The sequence below is a fragment of the Temnothorax nylanderi genome, unplaced genomic scaffold (genome assembly GCF_030848795.1).
Source record: "Temnothorax nylanderi isolate EJ_2023f unplaced genomic scaffold, tnyl_v1.0 TNYL_tig0148_pilon, whole genome shotgun sequence".
NCBI lineage: Eukaryota > Metazoa > Arthropoda > Insecta > Hymenoptera > Formicidae > Temnothorax > Temnothorax nylanderi.
The window spans coordinates 152,933-171,375 of NW_027249210.1; the positions used below are offsets into that span (position 1 = coordinate 152,933).

General features: G+C 39.8%; 1 protein-coding gene across 2 annotated transcripts in view; it reads left to right on the forward strand.

Moving 5' to 3' along the window:
* Positions 1-214: 214 nt before the first annotated feature.
* Jvl (javelin-like) overlaps positions 215-18,443 on the forward strand; it is a 57,564-nt gene continuing 39,335 nt past the window's right edge. For both annotated transcript variants that reach the window (XM_071714871.1, XM_071714872.1), the window contains exon 1: positions 215-1,026. In XM_071714871.1, the coding sequence (XP_071570972.1) occupies positions 982-1,026 (45 nt within the window). In that variant the 5' untranslated portion in view covers positions 215-981. The remainder of the gene's footprint in view (positions 1,027-18,443) is intronic.

Genomic DNA, 18,443 nt, shown 5'->3' on the forward strand with positions numbered 1-18,443 from the left:
ACGAAACGACCGTGAAGACAGTATATCGATGAAACGCGAGAGGTATTATTTGTTCATCGTTTAATTATAGTAAAAGAAATTGTTTATTCGCGAGCGCTCGGTTTTTACCGGCGGAGCGAAGGAGCAAAAACGTGCCGGCGCGCGGCGGCGCGGCGCGAGCGACGTGAAGTTGGTGGCGCCGCCGCGCTTCGGCAGCCGTCGGGTCCGGTCGGCTCTCGCGATCCGCCAGTCGGCATTCGTCAGCGAACGCGTACGTACGGTGGCACGTCGCGGGGCATGCGCGCGCGCAAGAAAGAAAGAAAGAAAGAGAGAGAGAGAGAGAGGTGCAAGCCGCGCAACGAAAATGGCGTAGTGATTGAGCTTGAGTGTGTCGTTCCGCCTGCCGCGTTTTTACACGAACAGCGAGGAGGGCCCAGTCGTTTGGAGACGCGCCGTCGATCCCGCCGACGGTTAGGTTTCTCCCCCGCGGGGACCGATCGACCGTAGGAGTGCGCCATGATCATCGAGTCGGGACGACGAACCCGGCGACGTCGTTAGGTGATATTTATGCAGTGTGTACCCCCCGGGTGTGCTTTGGTGAGCCGCGCGCGCGTCGAGACGGGGAATCCCCGATGGTCGATGTCCTCGTCGCCGTCGTTGTCGCACGTCCGCCAACGACGACGCTGACGCGAACGACCTGAACGTCGCGGCGCGACACGGTGACCGTGACGTAACGCGACGCGACGCGACGCGACGTGACGGGTGACACGCGTGTACCGTGCATCCGGCCGCACGGCGTGCATGAACCCCGAAAAAACGGGCGAGGGATGGCCCGCGCGGCCGCAATTAGGATTCGGTGATCCTGCCGCCTGCTCGTCGTGACAGTTCGACGACTCGCTCCGATCCGAGCGAGATCAAGATGGCGCCACCGGCGTTTTGACACTTGCCGAAGGACGACCCGTCAGCTGGACTTCACCGCCGCCCGCAGGCGACCCGTCTATTATGAGCAGAGAATTCTACGTACCCTGCACGCCTTACGTCTATCAGGTGAGATAATTATTCTCCTTCCCGAACGCGTTTTTCTCGATCTCTCGTCGAGTGTGCGTCCAGTTTTCTACTGTGACGTTTCTTTGCCCGTCGCTCGGTTATCGCGTTCTCGGTATCGAAAGATTCAATATTTTCGACTTTGCTCGAGATTTGAAAACAACAAGCAGTTTTTTTAATTATTGATCGTTTATTTGTTATGGAGAACCGGATAATACTTCGGGAACGTTCCTCGTAAAGGAAAACAAATAAAAATAAAAAATATAAACATGAATTCTACGACGTTTAATTATAGTTGCACGATAATCATGCGTGCGACAGTCATAAACAACGAGCTTTAGAATATTTATTCTTATTATTTATGAAGACTTTAATTATAGACGTCTCTTAATTTTTTTATTATATTGCAATTCTTCGTTGATATTAAAATAGATATATTCCAACGAGTATTCTAATTTACGATGTCGAGTCTCTCTTTCGCTTGAAATTATCACGTTGAAAAATATTATTTGTTATTCAGTTTAATTTGCCATGCAAATGATAGACGTTTTCCAATTTGTTTATATTGCAATTTTACATTTAAATTAAAATATATCTCTATAAGTATTCTGTTTTAATAACGAATCTCTTTTGCATTTGAAATTATTGCGTTGAAAAATGTGTAAAATATTACGTATATAACATTATTATCTAAGCTTTACCGTGAAAAATTGTGAATCGTGCACACTCCGAGAAGATATGTATCCCGCTATTTTTTTTATAATTTAAAGTCTCATTATTGTCTCTCTCGTATAATGAATATATATGCGTTTAATTTATCCGCATTATAATTGATAATGAACAAAAGCCGATCGACCGGATGCAATGGTCGATATCGAAACGTACGACGTTCAAATTGATAAGTAGGATTGTACCGTTGATTTGCTCCTCTTTTATCGACGATATGATTCAGATATGAGTAATACAACAAACAGGGAAGCCTCGAATAGTTCGGATACCCCGAAACGGCGAGGTCCCGTGGATCATACACCCGTTAATCATATCGATCCTAGAAATTCCGATAAGAAATCTCTATTCTCCGCAATGAAGCAGAAGGTGAGAATATGATGTTTGGGATCGCGATAAAAGAATATTGAAAAAAATAGAGGAACCTAAATGTTTTAAGAGGAATCAAAATATTTTGACGGGCTAAACAGCAGTTATATTTCGGAGCACTTATCGAAAGTTTCGGTCGTTGTTATATTCGAAGCGATTTATATTGCAATATCAATCCAAAAGTTAGCTGTTATTTCTTATCTGTCACATTCCAATAAACATTTGACGTGCAATACTCGTACTGGGTATCTATACCGTTGCGCTTTAGAGCAGTGTAAATACAGCTAAAGTTGCTGAAAGTTTTATAGATAAAAGTCCAACTATGTTTGAAGAATTTACGGTTGACAGGAGAAAGACATGAAGCGTGGAATATCCTGTACGTGTTCTGCGTTATAAACTTTTGTGGCGTTCTATTACATAATTAATATAAGTTTTTCTTATACTTATGTTGCATATTTTACACATGACTTATTCGACTCTATGAAAAAGGAGTGATATTATTCATCAAACGGAAATTCTCATAATAGTGTAAAAATTCACTTCTTATTTATTATAGTGTAATTATTGTTTTGCAATCGCATTAATTGCGGAAAGTAACTTATACTTTAACTTTATAAATGTACAACGATAAGATTGAAGTGCATCTTAGATGAGCAAATAATTATATAAGCCGGCTAACACAAGGTTAATTAAACAACTTAATCGGCTTTGCGACACGAGGGAAGGGCGAAATGTATGTTTTACGTTCAGGAGGAAACATCGTCTAATGAACACAATGCACAGATTAGATCGAAGCTGCCCACCTTTCATAATCCTTTGAAGCGCTTTATGAAATCAAAGAGTGAGAGGGAAACCGATTCCGAAGTAGGGAACGTGAATCACTGCGAAATTCGTCCGCGCGTTCTCGAGAAAATCGACGAGGTCGCGAATCTTGGCAGTGGTAAATATCACGTTCGATGTCAACAAAAAGAGATGTATCTTTTTTTTTTACATTTCCTCTAAAGGAATATACATTTAAAAGTATTTATAAATATTCCTTTTACATTCTCTCTTCGTCAGCGTCCACGCTGAACGAGCAAGATACGGCGAAGAGCGATACCTCGGATTATCGGTCCGAGCATCATTCTGCGGATGCTGCAAGGACGCGCGAATCTTACCAAGACCTCGCCAGTTATTTCTCCGTAGGCGACCCCGATGAACCCTCGACCTCCGCTACGAACACCATCGTCCTCTCCGCGAGTACCTTCGATCGCGATGTCGAGAGAACGGAGCTGAGTAAGACCTTACGGAATTCAGCACCGCGCTGCCAGTTTATTTACGAGATAGATATAGACCGATGCACGTAAAATATTTGCGCTCGCGATATTTTCGGAAACGAGGATTCCAAGTCGCCGTAAATTTATCCTAATTCAAATTCGCCTCAGTATATCGGTGTTTTGATTTATTATAAGGAAACTGAGAATTATAAAAGACATTCTCAGTTCTCTATTTAAATCGATTTAAGAGTTTTAAATCTTTTTCTAAAAACGCGCAAGGTATTTAATAAATTAAAGTAAATCCGATTAATTGACGTTCAGAAATTACAAGGGGTGCGATAAATTTTCTTTTTCAGATATTTTATTTATGATAAAGAGTTATTTTTTTTATTCGCAATCGCGAAAAATAATAACGATACATCTCAATCTGAAATAGTTCGACGATCGTAATAGTCTGAAGATTATTCTATTCTATTCATTATCGGTCACGTGCTAAGTCAATAATCAAGTAGCCTTTAAGCGTGTGATAGGAAACGCATACGTCAGTTGCAATGTCTTACTTCCGTTCATTTTCCCCAACGATTCAGGCGAGAATCTGCAGAGCACGACAATGACGACGACGACTACGACTTCCACGTCGTTCGGAAGCGAAATAACCGATACCGTTTCGAATTCCATGAACACCGAGGAAGTGTCAGACGTGGATTTCACAGACACATTGCAGCGTGGCACCATTGTCGCGGTGGCTCCGGTGGGACTGACGTTTTCCGCTCAATTAGGGTATTGCTGATCCCCCTTTTCATTCTTGCAATTCGAGAAAAATTGTATTTTTTTTTAAGTAGGAATTTCAGCTTCTAATTAACGCAAAAGAAAAAGAAGAAGTTAAAATAATTTATTTATTCTTAGAATTTTGAATTCTAGAATATTTAAGAATTATCTCAAATTTTGATGCTTTATAAGATATATCTGCATTTTTCACCGCCTAGATCTTTGTTAGCTTTGAACTTCATCGCCTAGATCTTTATGCGAATTCTCTTTTTTCGTCGCCTAGACTTGAAATTAAATATCGGTGTCTCGTAGCAGAAAGCATAGATATCGAATTTGCAAGTGCACATAGACGCAGCGTTGCGGCTCGAATCCGCAAGCCCGTTCGCGTGCTAACCGCGCTAAAAATCGGTAACGGTATCGCCATTGCGGTCGGTTTACATTCGACCAACGCGTCGACGACACTCACAGTACGATACCCGCCGGAAACGGTCTCGACTGGTTGATCAGCTTGACCCTTATCGGCCCGTAAATGATGATACGGACGAATAAACTTTCGAACGAGATGCCTCGTTGCTTAAGAATTTCACGCAATCATACCTTTAGACGAATGCCATTTTCTAGTACGTATCTAAAATGACAAATGCTTATTACATGCATAGTAGTGATATTTAGATTCTAATATTATTAGAAATATTTGGTACAAGAGTGGACCAAGCCTTAAAAATTTGTCTTAAATAATAAGAGATATAAAAAATAGACTTACATATATTTAGTCCACCTTTGATCTGAATTTTGCAATTTTTAATATTAGAAAATAGACGTAGAAATCTACTTTAGACATATATATATATATATTATAGATTTATGTAACTTTTCCCATAAATATGTTTCGAAATATTATTTCAACATATTACGTGTTACAAGAATATTTATCACGGAACATGGAACATTTCATTTTGATCTACGCGCATTGAACTAGCCCTAGATACGTTTACGTTAAAGTGATATTTCTAAGCACGTCGCATCCGCGGATTCGAATTGCAACGAGTTTTACGAGTAACGCGGGGTGTAGGACTGCACTTTCACGGCTTTGCGTCCTGTTCACTGGATCGTACGGAGATCCTATTTGATTACAGGCTGTGCTATATGCGAGTGGCGGTTACGTCTCTCGGCGTGACTCATTCGCTTCGCGTACACGCGTGTACACAAGAGCGTGCTTGTATCTATCGATCACCTCATTTGAGAAAGTTGCGTGAGGTAATGCATATTGAAACATTAATTTTGCTGTAAAATATGAAATCAACCGTCGCCGGTGATATCGGCAGTTTCTATTCCGGGCAAAATCCTTTATCTTGCTCTTATCTTCTCGACAACATGTTTGTCTTCGTCATTGCTTACAATAGCTTAACATCTTTAAGTAAATTGTCTCATTACTTAAATAATTTAGATTTTTTTTAAATACATTTATAATATAAAATTTCGGTAATCCTTTATGGTAATTTTTTAAATAACAGAATGTTTATTGATGATAAAGATTGAAATGCATTTAGCTTTATCTTATGGTGTAAATAATTTACTCTTAATTTTGTAGTCTATATAGCGTTTCTTATTTCAATGACGAACATACAAGTACACTACAAGGCAATTATATTTTCGATTTGTTGCCTTCTATTCAGTATCTTCTTACAATCAACTGCTGACTTAAAGAAACACAATCTGATATCTGATGAAGATTAATAATGTCGCGATGACAATATCAGACAAAGCGATCCAGCTGTATGAAAGCGAGAAGAGAAGTACACTTTCTCTATGCGCGATATAGATAGGAATTCGAGCAAATTTCTCTTTCCGAGCTTTACTACGGTTACTTCTTCACAGTCTCGCCTTCTGTCCACCGCAGGTTCTCTCTAATGAAAGCTTAAATTGCACATTGCCGCGGAATAACTTCGGTGATTTGTCGGGCAGGCAGGTGCATCCTGGCACGGAATATGGATTCGGGACATCGTACCACGGAGCGGTCGATCGGTTTATGTTAATGTACAGGGTGTTTCTGAACTTTATTGAGATAAGAAGATTTTTATTTGCCAACCTTTTTTATCAATTTAAAAATTGATATCTTTTTATGAAGACGCATGATTAAACGTTGCTTACCACATCTTATTTTTTACATTTATTTTTTAACATTGATGAACAATTTGGTGAAAATTTAGATAATATTTCTGTGAAAATAGAAATTAGTTAAAGAATATTTTATAATCTGTTTCCGAAAATTAATTGGCGAAAGATTTATTTCATCTGTAGTTACATAATTGATACCTCCAAATTGTTAAGAAATAATTCGTAAAAGGAATTTATTTAGATATGATATCTATATGATTTACGTAGATATATAATCTTGGAATTGGCACGATAAACATGAGCCACTCTGTATACTGGTACAAACGACTGTGGCGTGCCGACAAACTTCGAAAAATTTCGATCGCGAGTAAACGAATTAGTCGTCGTTTCCCGGTTCCTTCCGATACCGACGGTTGACTCCAGTAACGATTTCATGCACCGTGACGTGCTGATAATTTTGATAAACAGTCGCTGATGTCACGCGGCTCTATTTCAGGGCAAATTGAAATTGTGTCCATATAGGCTGATTCGTGTTAGTGGAAATTTATTCAAACCGCAATAGATCATGTGAAATTACCGAGCAAGAATTTTCATGTTAATCCCCAAGTTAAGCAATAGTTTAAGCAATAGTTTAAGCAATAGTTTGCTAATTCCTATTGATTTCCCGATCTTGTATGAAATTCCTTGTTTTCCGCGAAATGGATATGAGTCACGATGCAAGAATCGTTTTATACCAGAGGTAATAAAATTAGCAAAGGCGCGCGTGCAACAGCCGATGATATAAGGTCATAAATATGATTTCGTGTTATTAATCGATGGAAAATATGAACGTACGGGTAGGCTCACGTGCACGTTGAATATAACATCGGGATCGGGCTCGGTCACCCGTGCATTTCATGGGCGTCTTTTAATGCGGCTTTTTCCCCCGACATATGGATGCGTACGTGCGTACACGCGTATGCGTGCGCGTAATTTTGCGCGATAGCGTCTTACTTATTGCTTTAGAAAGTAAAAGTCGTCGTCCTACGATGTGCCACATGCACGCAACGCGACGTATCGATGCGAGGTTCCTCGCAAAACCACGCTTCTGCACGCGAATATTATTCATCGACTTGGCCTCTCTGTCGATCTTTCTTCAGTCACATTTCGAGCTAATATACCCAAACTACAGATAAGATTATAGTATAAAGCTAATTATTTTGTAGTAATGTTGCCGTGCAGTTAGAAAGAGATAGATAAGACACTAATTTTTAATTTAAAATACACTTCTAATTTGTTGCGTTCAAGTTTTTTTAACTTCTCGTTTATAGCTAAAACACATATTTAAGAACCGAAAACTTGTATAATTTATATTTTACATCTAGATAGGAACTAAAAATATTTCTTTTGGTTTAAAAATTTCTTTTATATGAAGCTTAAATTATTATACTAATATTTAAGCTACTATTTTCAAAAACGTAAGGCAAACTAACAATAATTGAATCTCAGGAACGAGATAATCAGCGTGTCCGAGACGACGGAGTCAAGAATGCGGGATCAAAGAATAGGTCGGGACGATCCACGGGAATTTTACAACAATTCTTTGCGCATGGTGATTCGCAAGCCGATCTGTCCGCAAAACGACGAGCCCAGTATATACTGAAGTTACATCGTAATTATCGCGACTTGTACACGAGAAATCTGTATTCTTCACGAGTGTCATACGGATTAATGAGTTTTGTCGATGAGAACTCCGCAAATAAAGCTTTTGTTCTAAACGTCGTTCAGTTTTTGGGGCACCGCAGCGAGAATGGGATCATTGGATTATGCAAAAGACAACACAGTAACTTGTTGGAACGTTTCAGCTCGCGGACTTGCGAATCCTTTCAAATCCGTTGCACGTTTTACGCGTTACGGTCGTCGGACGAGCTGTCTCTCCCACTTACATAGAAGAAGACTCAAGCGGCATTTTCCGTACGAGACACGTGCAGAAAATATCCATGAACGTGTCGCGTGCACGTTTGTTGCATTAAGCCAACGCAAGCCGCGCGCGGCGCGATCGATAAGAAAAGTGTTTTCTCGCAAATATTTAAGATTACATATTCCGCGCTGTAGGAGCGCATTGCATCTCCACGCGATGCTGCATAGCTAATAATTTACGTCAGCTTCCTTTCGTTATCCTAAGGAGCGTGAAAGTCTCATTACGGTGATTTGCCTGAAAATTACACTTGTTATGAAAACAGTTACCCACAAATCGTCTCAGCTCTCTTTAGGATAACTTGGCTTCTAATCATAGACACTTTGGTTGGTAAATTTTAATATCGAAGATTTCTGCTATTCGAAACATTGTTCAAGAGTAGACAAATATAATTTATAGAGATTAACAACGGCGCGGCCTATTTATCGATCAATTTGTCTCAATAATATATCGAATGTCGATTTCTCTTAAAAGCGTATATAGAGGTATTAGAACAATAGTGTATTCACTGACGTCGGTGTTATTAGGTACAATTATGTGTGGTTAGCGCAATCAGCGTATGCAGTGAGGTGTAACATTTATAATTAACCCGCAACTAACTGCGCACGCGTGCATGCCGTGAATATAATCAAGAAATTGCAACCGGAAGTAATCTCTCGGCGAAAAAAAGAGCGCAAAAAAAAAACACCTGCGCAGTTATATATTTTTCCGAAATCGAATATTTTAATTGTTATTATTTATTACTGCCCATTATAAAAAATCAAAGCTTAAGCTTTGAATGACAATTGTCATAAAAATATTCTAGTTATATATAATCGCGTTTTCAGATAACTGATTTCGTTTGAGATTTTTTATTATTAAGATTTTTATTATCTACAAAGAACCTTTTTGCTTTTGAAAATATTTATTTGAGTTCTATTCAGATTTAAAACTATTCATGTTCTCTATAAAAGAATTTTATCACGCATGTAAGGCAAAGGAAGTTTAGAACTAGAAAAAGCACAATTGAGTTGATTTAATGATTTAATAGCGTTGAACGATCCTTTCCAAAAAGAGAGAGAGAGAGAGAAAGAAAGAGAGAGTTACGAATACGCGTGAACATTAGGTGCTCGCATATGTCCAGGTGCCGATGTTAGAAAGCGAGTTGCGCGAACGCGCGCACCTTTGTTCGCGTTCATTATCCATGTGTTGACAGTGATTCGACGGTAATTTCCCTTTTTTACCTGCCTATCCGTTTACATAAACGCACACGACGACGAGAGAGACACCGAAACAATTACCGAGATGCTTCAGCGTTTTGACGATGTAGCGTCTAGCGGCGCTACAACGGCTTACGTTACGATGTAATTCTGTTATTGCGAAATGCAATTATGCAATCCGCAGTTTAGTCAGCTTGTTCTTTTACAACGGAAAACATAAAACATATTTATAGTTTTCCAGTTCTAAAAACTCAATTCCGGGAATAATCTCGGCGTCAGTCGCCGATTCTGCGAAATTGACCAGATTATTTATTAAGAGAATCGTACTGTTAGGATAAATTTTTAATTCTATTTGGATCTTTTTTTTTATGTATTTGAAGGACAGTGACATTATTTGAGGTTGCCTCGAAATAGGCTTTTTGTCGCCGAGTTAAACCAGCCAGTTATCCAATTTGCAATTGGCGAATTCACTTGGAATGAATGATCAGAATTATTCCAGTACACAGTTAAATCACTAACCGTACCAATCACGGTTGAAGGGAGTTTCGTACGATCGATCAATGATACTTGGTTCGTAATCAAATGATTCGACATAATTACGCGTTCATTGTATGTTCTCCATCCATACAGTTTGCAATGAAATGGCGTTAAATGGTAATACCGCGGTTGTTACGTAGCAGTGGCCATTGTTCTCGCAGTTCCTGACATTGAAAACGACTCACGTGTTAACGGCATGCGGCTTAAAGCCCATTTTTTCGCGTGACATTAAAACATGATCATCGTGATAGTATTATGTGATTTTAATTTCGATGACGCGACATTCCGGCGCTAAATTATTACGATGATTATTATTTGATATCGCGACAGAATGATATGCAAAGGTGTGCAATTTGTATAATATATATTAGTTGTAGATTCATATAACATATATATAATTAATCATAAAATCATATAAAAATCTAATGTAAGATTTAATTTAAACCTCTGTTAAACATCATAGCTTTCTTCGTGCTGCATAATTCATATGTACGTAAAAATATTTGACACCATTTGACACTACTGTTAGACAAATCCCTGTCGGAGACACCTCGCAGTGCTCACGACGACCACAGGATGTACGCACAGTAATGTTTATTGGTAGAAGTCTGGGAGGTTTCACCGCCGCGCTTTCAACGGTATATCTGCTGTGTGTAAGAATGGTTTGCATTTCACCAGAGAAACTCTTACGGGGAACGAGCCGACGAAATCGTCTTACGTTCGCTTTCCATCCTTTTCGCTTTGTCCTTGCTCGCGTCACGCCCTTCGTTCACGCGGATGCTCCTTTTTACGGATTGTCGCCTCGTGTCTCACAATCAAAGCAACATGATCTTGCGACACGACGCGCCATGTGGTCTGCAGACAAAAGTATCTTTTCTCGCCTCACATGTGTAACACCGTCCCTTTCTTTTCTAGTGTTACTATCCATTCGTTTAATATTTAATATATTTAACCTTTTCAAGAGGATCGCGTCTCAGTGATCAATATTTGTAGAAAAAACGTCTTGACCAAAGCATATGGTATCTTTATCATTAAATCGTGAGAATACATTATAATTAATATTTTGACGATAGTGGAGAAAAGAGAAAGAGAGCGAGAGCTCTAATTTTGTTGATAAAGATACTTTGCGTTTATTAAGAAGAGAGCGTAAATTACGGCAAATTTCTTTCATTATACCTGTTTTCCGGCTTGTCTCGCTTGACAGAATTACAGTTGGAAAATTCATCGGAAAGTGTGTCAATAGCGACTCTTTTCAAGTCGTTCCTCCCGCGGGAACGGAAACGAGAGTGCTTCAAAATCCGCGCGAACGCGATCGACATCGTTGTAAAAGAGTGATCCAATCAAGATGATCCGAGAATAATTATAGATCTTAATATTCTACAAAGAATTTATACACACCCATTTGCGGTATGGAGCTTAGGTGTTCGATTTTTTTCGAAAGTCCGTTATCGATGACCCCCCGTGTAGCGATGCGTTAAGAGCCGAACATGTTATACATTTACCAGCAATAAATTTGCGATATCATATATATACTTGTTGTATAAATATGAGAGCACAACGGGTATAATTTGCGGTATTAATTTATGTCAATCTATGTGGAGAAAATTTTTATAGATTGGAAATTATACATCATGTTATAGGGGAAATTTTCTAAGACGCTCTTACTTTTATTTTTTACTTATTTATTGAGCCATATGAAACAATTAGATATTTGAAATGTAAAATTTATATTGCGTTTTGAAAGAAACTTACACTTCTATTTACCATAAAAGAAATTACACTATACTATTTTTATACCGTTTTTGTCTATAGACTAAAGATGTATAAAGGGTTCGACTTTTATGGCAACTATAGTTGGAAAGTTGCGCTCACCTCGAACACACGCAATTTTAATTTCATTAAAACAAGCTCATAGAGCGCGTGTCCGACGCGGAATCTCGTTTTTTTTCCACTGTTATGAAGAAATTTCCGCTTGCGAAATTACGACTCGAGATCGCTATAATTAAGCCTCTTTTCGTCGAGTGTCGTGGCACGACAAGAAGAAAGTGGAAGAGGGCCTTTCTCGCGTCAAATAAAATTACGCTACTCTTTTATGGGGTATTCCTAGTTACATACATACGGTCGTGCATTAAATTTCATTTAATTTATTTTTTGCACGCTTGCAGGTCGACGCTATAACCGCGACGGTTAAGTATACTTTCTCATGTAATGGTTGACCATTACTTTAATGGAAATTATTGCTACATCATATGCAATTGATCTCGGTGATTCTCGATTACAGTGTGTTTTAAAAATGTTAACCACAGACATTTTCTTTAATTGATGTTCTGTAAAGCTGTTACATCTTATTTCTTGATGTATCTTGTATCGATTTCTCAATAGTAAATATTTAGTTAAAATTATCCAATTTTTAATATTAAATATATTTTAGAGCAAAAAAAAAAGAATCTGATTTAAAATAAAAAATCTAAAATTAATGTTATAAAATTAATCTGAAATAGAGTAAAAAATGCCCTTTTATCGTTTATGTCTTTTAAAATCTTATGTGTGTCAAAATATGATTTTTTATATTAATATCTACCACATTGTTTTCACATTTAAGAACGTAGATCTCTCTTTCTCCGATCTTTCGCTCGTAAAAGTCCGTGCTCGATCGCAAGTTTAGTTTTATTATCTTTCTTCACTGTAAATCGATACTTTATATGTACTCGCCTATATGCCGTCAACACGAAGAAGATTCTGCCAGAATGTTGCGCGTACTAAATTATCCGGCATTATCCGACCGAGAATTTTCCGACCGAGAGTACATCGGTCGTGAAGCATTTCGATCGTAAATGTCTTCAACTCGCCCGTCGAACCCAATGTGGCGCGACGGCCGGCCCCGTGACAAGTTCCTTCTCGCGACACGAAGCTCTTCAGCCATGATATGTGTGTCAGCGTGTTAACTATACGTTCGTCCCCAACGTGTTGTGCGCGACCTGTTTTCTTGTTTTTCAGAAGCTCACTTTTAGCAAATCATTCTTGCGAATATTCCGCGCTGTGTTCCACGAAATCACGGAAGTCATTGCGTGGCTCAAGGTTGCCCGCAGTTTTAATTTATAGATATTAAATGAATTCTTGATCTTAATTCGCACCTTCGGCCATGCGACACACAAAAAGCGTATTATACTTCCTGAAAAATCGCAGCTGGCGAGAAAAAGCCACGCGAATTCTTTCGAAAGGCAGGTCGGCTCCTTCACGCTCTATCGACCGTCCTTGATTTCAGCGGTAAAATCACAGGAGGAAAAAATATCCCTTTTTTTTTCTCCACGAGTAGATCCGTGGACCAATGCCTTTATTCGCTGCGTCATATCTCGGAGCTAAAGAACGCAGGTGAATGTCGAGCGAGCTCTACGAGCGGCGAATCACTGCTCTCGCATTAACGAGAGCCCTCGGAGATTTTCTCTGCGCACGGCGCGAACTATACTACTAATTCACTCGCATTGCCATGACGCGCCGTGTTGCGATACGAGCGAATTTATCGTTCGACGATAACCGGCAGCAAATGCGGAATGCGCGTTCACGACCGGCGAGTCGAAAAGCCGGCAGGCCGATAAATCGCGGTTAATAACGGTGAACAGGCGGGCGCGCGTGTAAGGTCGGCGGTGTCTCGAAACGCTTTCGATCTTACGATTAGTAGCCCGACCCTATAGCGATAGCAACGTACTCGTGAATTGTGACCAAATTGAATAATACCGCCGGCTCGACATAGCCTACGCTGAGGTGGAACGTCACGCGGGTTATTAATCGCGTATATATTGCAACGCGAGCCGCGCGCAATAATTTCCAATTAAATCGCAGAGATCAAGGTGCACTGGTTGACCCGCGAACATAAAATCCGCGGCTCGGGAAAAACAACTTTTTAAATCGCTTATACCTCGCAAAGTTCGTAATTTGCGTTGGATGAAATTTACGAAATTAGCCGCACTTTTTAATTTTGTACTTGATTTTTCTCGATGTCTTCTCCTCTTTCTTTTAGACTCAACGTTTATTCACTGTTGTGCATCTACCTATTTCACTTCTTCTTTTTCTCCGGCGCGTTGTTCGCACTTCGCTGTCTTCTGAGTGTCCATTTCGAGGTGATTGAACGAGCAAATGCCCGTTCTTGCAGTATCTAATCTGCATTGAACGCGGAAGCTCGTTTCGCACCGCCATACGCCGGTCTGCCATTCAACGGAACTGGTTCTGTCGTCTGACAAGATCAAGGCTCGATTGCTACAGCGATCTATTGACGATCTATCTCGAATGCGTGCATGTCAACGGCGATCAGCGATTGACCGATCTCGGCCCGGATGGATTTTTCCGCTCTCGCGTGGAGTAGCGGTTAATACTAGATCCGCACGCGATTCACGCATTCCTGAAGCCTATATAACGTGTCGATACACCTTACATGCTTCCTAGCCAGCATGATGGAATTTCATAGATGACTCGTAACTATATATAGTGATCATTCTATGTTGCGAATATCCCGCTATTACTTCCTTCATTTTTATTCTCTGCTAATATATATCTATTTCTTTTGAATGTAAGCAATGTATTTGAAGCTTTGCTGTACATAAATCCGACACTCGATTTTAATAAGTAAAAAAGTGTGATCTTTAAATCTGCGTCTGATAATGAGATAATTTATATAAATTATCAAGATAAATCGGAGCCGAAACAAGCTTAATAGATCTTAATATGACAGGAGATATTCTCTGAAATATTTGCCTAATACAAGGTTCATGTTTAATGTTGGTAGGAAATGAGTCAAACACGTTTCTTACATTTAGAGCTTGCTAAAAACACGGATCGCTATATATATCTCAAAATTTGCTACAAGCATTCAGAATAAATTGCTCGGATCAAATACAAGTCCTAACTCACAATTTTTTTTTATATACGTGATAGCCTTCGGAGAAACATAAAAATATTTATGACAACAGACATAATACTCTATGTCTATGTGGTCGTAAAGTGGCAACGATAATTATGACTTTCGCCAAATAAAACTTGTGGTAAACACTTTGCCTCTGATAAATATAAAAAACGTTGGATCTAGATGCTAAATGCGTTCCTCTGATCTCACACATTAGGTCGTCGATTGGAATTCGATTTAGAAGGTACCCAGAGGCGACATACATACGTGTATGCGAATACAAGGCCGCGAATCATTCTCGTCTCACGTGTTCAAAAATAAATTACCGGTCTAGGTCTTCCTGGCACAAGGCGCAAGGTTGCGCGAGCAACGAACCAAAGAATCGTACCGGCGACATGTCTTCCGAGCCCTCTCACTTTTTTTCGACTCGCGTTCCATGGCATTCGATTTCATGGCGGTAAATCGATCGACTCGTTCGCCGTATTTCCATCTCGCAAGCACCGTGCGAGAACTTTGTTGAAAGCTAAATTTATCTGTAACGCGCTGTTAATAACTTTCACTTATTTGCAACAGCCTGATGTAAAGCTGTGTAAGCATCGTTAATCTTGTGCAATTGTTTCTAACTTAACATGTATAACCCCGATATTATTACGTATTACATTTTAGTAGAATTCCAAGATGTAGAAAATTATAAAGGTCTACAGGTCGCTGGTGAATATTACATCAAATTAAATTATGCCGGGTACACGATAATAATTAATAAGTTCTCATGTAATTAAATTAAATTTATTTTATGCTAATCAAGAGGAACCTACGATATTATTGCAAAGATACTAAAACTTCGCGGATAATGTACGGCTCATTGCTTTTTAATCGCGAATTGCAAAATTATTAGCCGCGTGATATGTCACGCGTTAAACCGTCAGCAACCCGCATCCATCATTAACAACCGTGAACTCGCTCTCACGGCATTTCTGTCTTACTCGGTCTTTAATGATAAATTCTGATTAATCTCATTAGAGAATGTAACTCGCGCACCGTTACATACCCCGTTGTATGCGTCGTTTCCAATTAAATCTACGCGCGCGCTTAGGGACGCCTTTCGTACGGGCACGTATTCCGTAGTCGTGTTCGCCGCGATTCGCGCCGAAGTATCGGAGTGTGATTGATACCGATCGGCGATTTTGCGATGCGATACTGTTAGGATGCAGTTAACGGCGGATCTCGTGCGACACGGCTCGTTAATCGGTCAATCGCGGCGGGGAACGTGGGTGGCCGATTGCTGCAACCGTTACGCATCCCCCGTGTGATCCTGCATACGTAATTAGTCGGCGTGTGATCCTGCATGCTAATCAGTAATCACCAGAAAACTAGATTTTCGTACAAGCCGGCTCAAATCGTCCGTTCTGAACGTCAATAATAATTTCTCAAGATTTTTACTGCTCTCCTTATTGTTAGTATCTTGAGATTCTTTTAAAGCGTTTAGATAATTTGAGATTTCTTGTCGATACCGACTGGGCCTTTTTATTATTCTATTGTGTAAAGATGAAAAACAAGACTACGTGCTTTCTTTTCAATGGATTTCCTGTGTACCTTATCGTTATTCGTGAGCATGAGAAGAGAATATAAATGTGTATGTGCCGTCGTACAGTAACGTATACACTTGCATAATTCGTGATGTTAATATAATTCTCTTTTACAAGAAAACTTGAAATTATTTTTTACATACAATCTCGATTTGAAATTACCGTAAAAATATCGGACGGTTTAAATAAGGCTTGTTAATATGTTGAAAAATTGTTGCAACTATATTTGATTATTTTTTTTATAATGGCAAACACTTTATGAGAGAGATTATCCTTTGTTTCATAAAACGCTGAAGAATTCGACAGTTGCTCGGCTTCCACAAATCTGCAAATACGGTCGCGTGATGCGAATGCATCTTAAATTTCGCACCGTTCACTCAGTTTTACTGTCTGCCTCGTCATTTTCAGAAATGCAAGAATCTTCGGTGCTGCATTTCGCGGCGTAAAGCATTCCTCGAGGTACGCCAGGCGCGGAACGGTGAATTTGCATAATGCAGATAATTTATTAACGTTCTACGCACTCGTCGGTGAAATTGCGATGTGCACGCTTTTCCTTTTGAACATGTCGATAGTTTTATTGATTTGCATGTTTTTGCAATGTTGGTGGCCAGGGCTGCATGTAGAGAAAAGCGAGATGGTACCTACTATATATCGAGTCAAAAGCATATTTAAATATATACGATATGCCAAATTTTTTAACACAATAAGTTTTAATGATAATATTCTTCAAATAATAACTTTAATGCTAATGAAGCTAAAATAATTTTAATTTGTTGCCTCTCAAAAAAAATTAAAATTCATTATTTTTAGCATATATTTTTTTTCTCTTGTATGACTTTCCATAGCAAGATTCTTATTAAGATTCTTATTAAAGCCCAAGTCGCGAAGTTGCTCTGGCTCATATTTTCTCGTGGTCTTTTTACCCTTTTTTACCCTTTGAGGCCTTTAGACGACGAAGCGGCAACGTTTCTCGAGCCGGACATCGCCTCTTGAACTCGCGCATAGTTCGACCAGTGTCGGCATATGCATATGTATTATGCAAACGACGAAATGAAGGGTCAAAGTTCGCGGTCGCGCGATTCGGAACGGGGGAAAAACGCGGGTCATCGTTTCTCGCGCGCTTAATGCTTACGAGCCAGTCGGTCGGTAAACGATGCGCTGGAGATTACGCGCGACGATAAGGACGGCGTATAAAAGACGATAATGCACACGCGATTCAGGCTGAAAGTTTCTGCCGACGCCCGTTCGTGCACGTCAGTCTTGTGCACGTGGCCTTAAATGCACGCTCGCAGCGGATTTCTCCGTTTTCCCGGTAAAAAATAACTTCCGCATTTAATTCGGAGTAATTTTCAGAAAAACGAAGTTACCTAACCGAATCGAAATAATGGATGTATATTCATCCGAGACCGCTTTCTCCGCGATGCGGATATCCCCGACAAAGCTAAATCTGGATTTGTGTTTGGAATGGAGATGTGTGATTTGAAATGAGATTGCCACGTTTTCGCGCACAATATGCGAAGCCGGTTATCAGGCTATATCTCGCGAGAGATACACGAGAAGATAAGTGGGAACACGGAAAGACAAGACATACGGAAGTTATTACGATATTGAATATAAAATTAGATATACTTAACACGTCTTAGACTTGCCGAAAAATGTCAAGGGCACATCGTTCAGAATCAAACTTGACTTTTTCTCAAGAAATATTTCGAAAAGGCTTACGAAGGTATTTACAGCGCGGAGATCGTAATTACTTCGAGAAAGAATATTAGTGTTATGACTGCAGCGTGCGATGTTTGCTCTTGATAGCTCCGACAGTTAACGATAATAGGTACATCTGAGAAATTTCCGAGGACTCTATTGCCGCGCTGCGGTGAAATCGTTTGTGTGCCGGTTTCGCAACGGCCGCGCGCGCGGTTGAGTCAGGCGTGTATCTTTTGAAGTTTCTATTCGCGCGTGGCCGGAGCACCACGGGCGCCGATGAACTCTCGGCGCGAGGATGTTGTT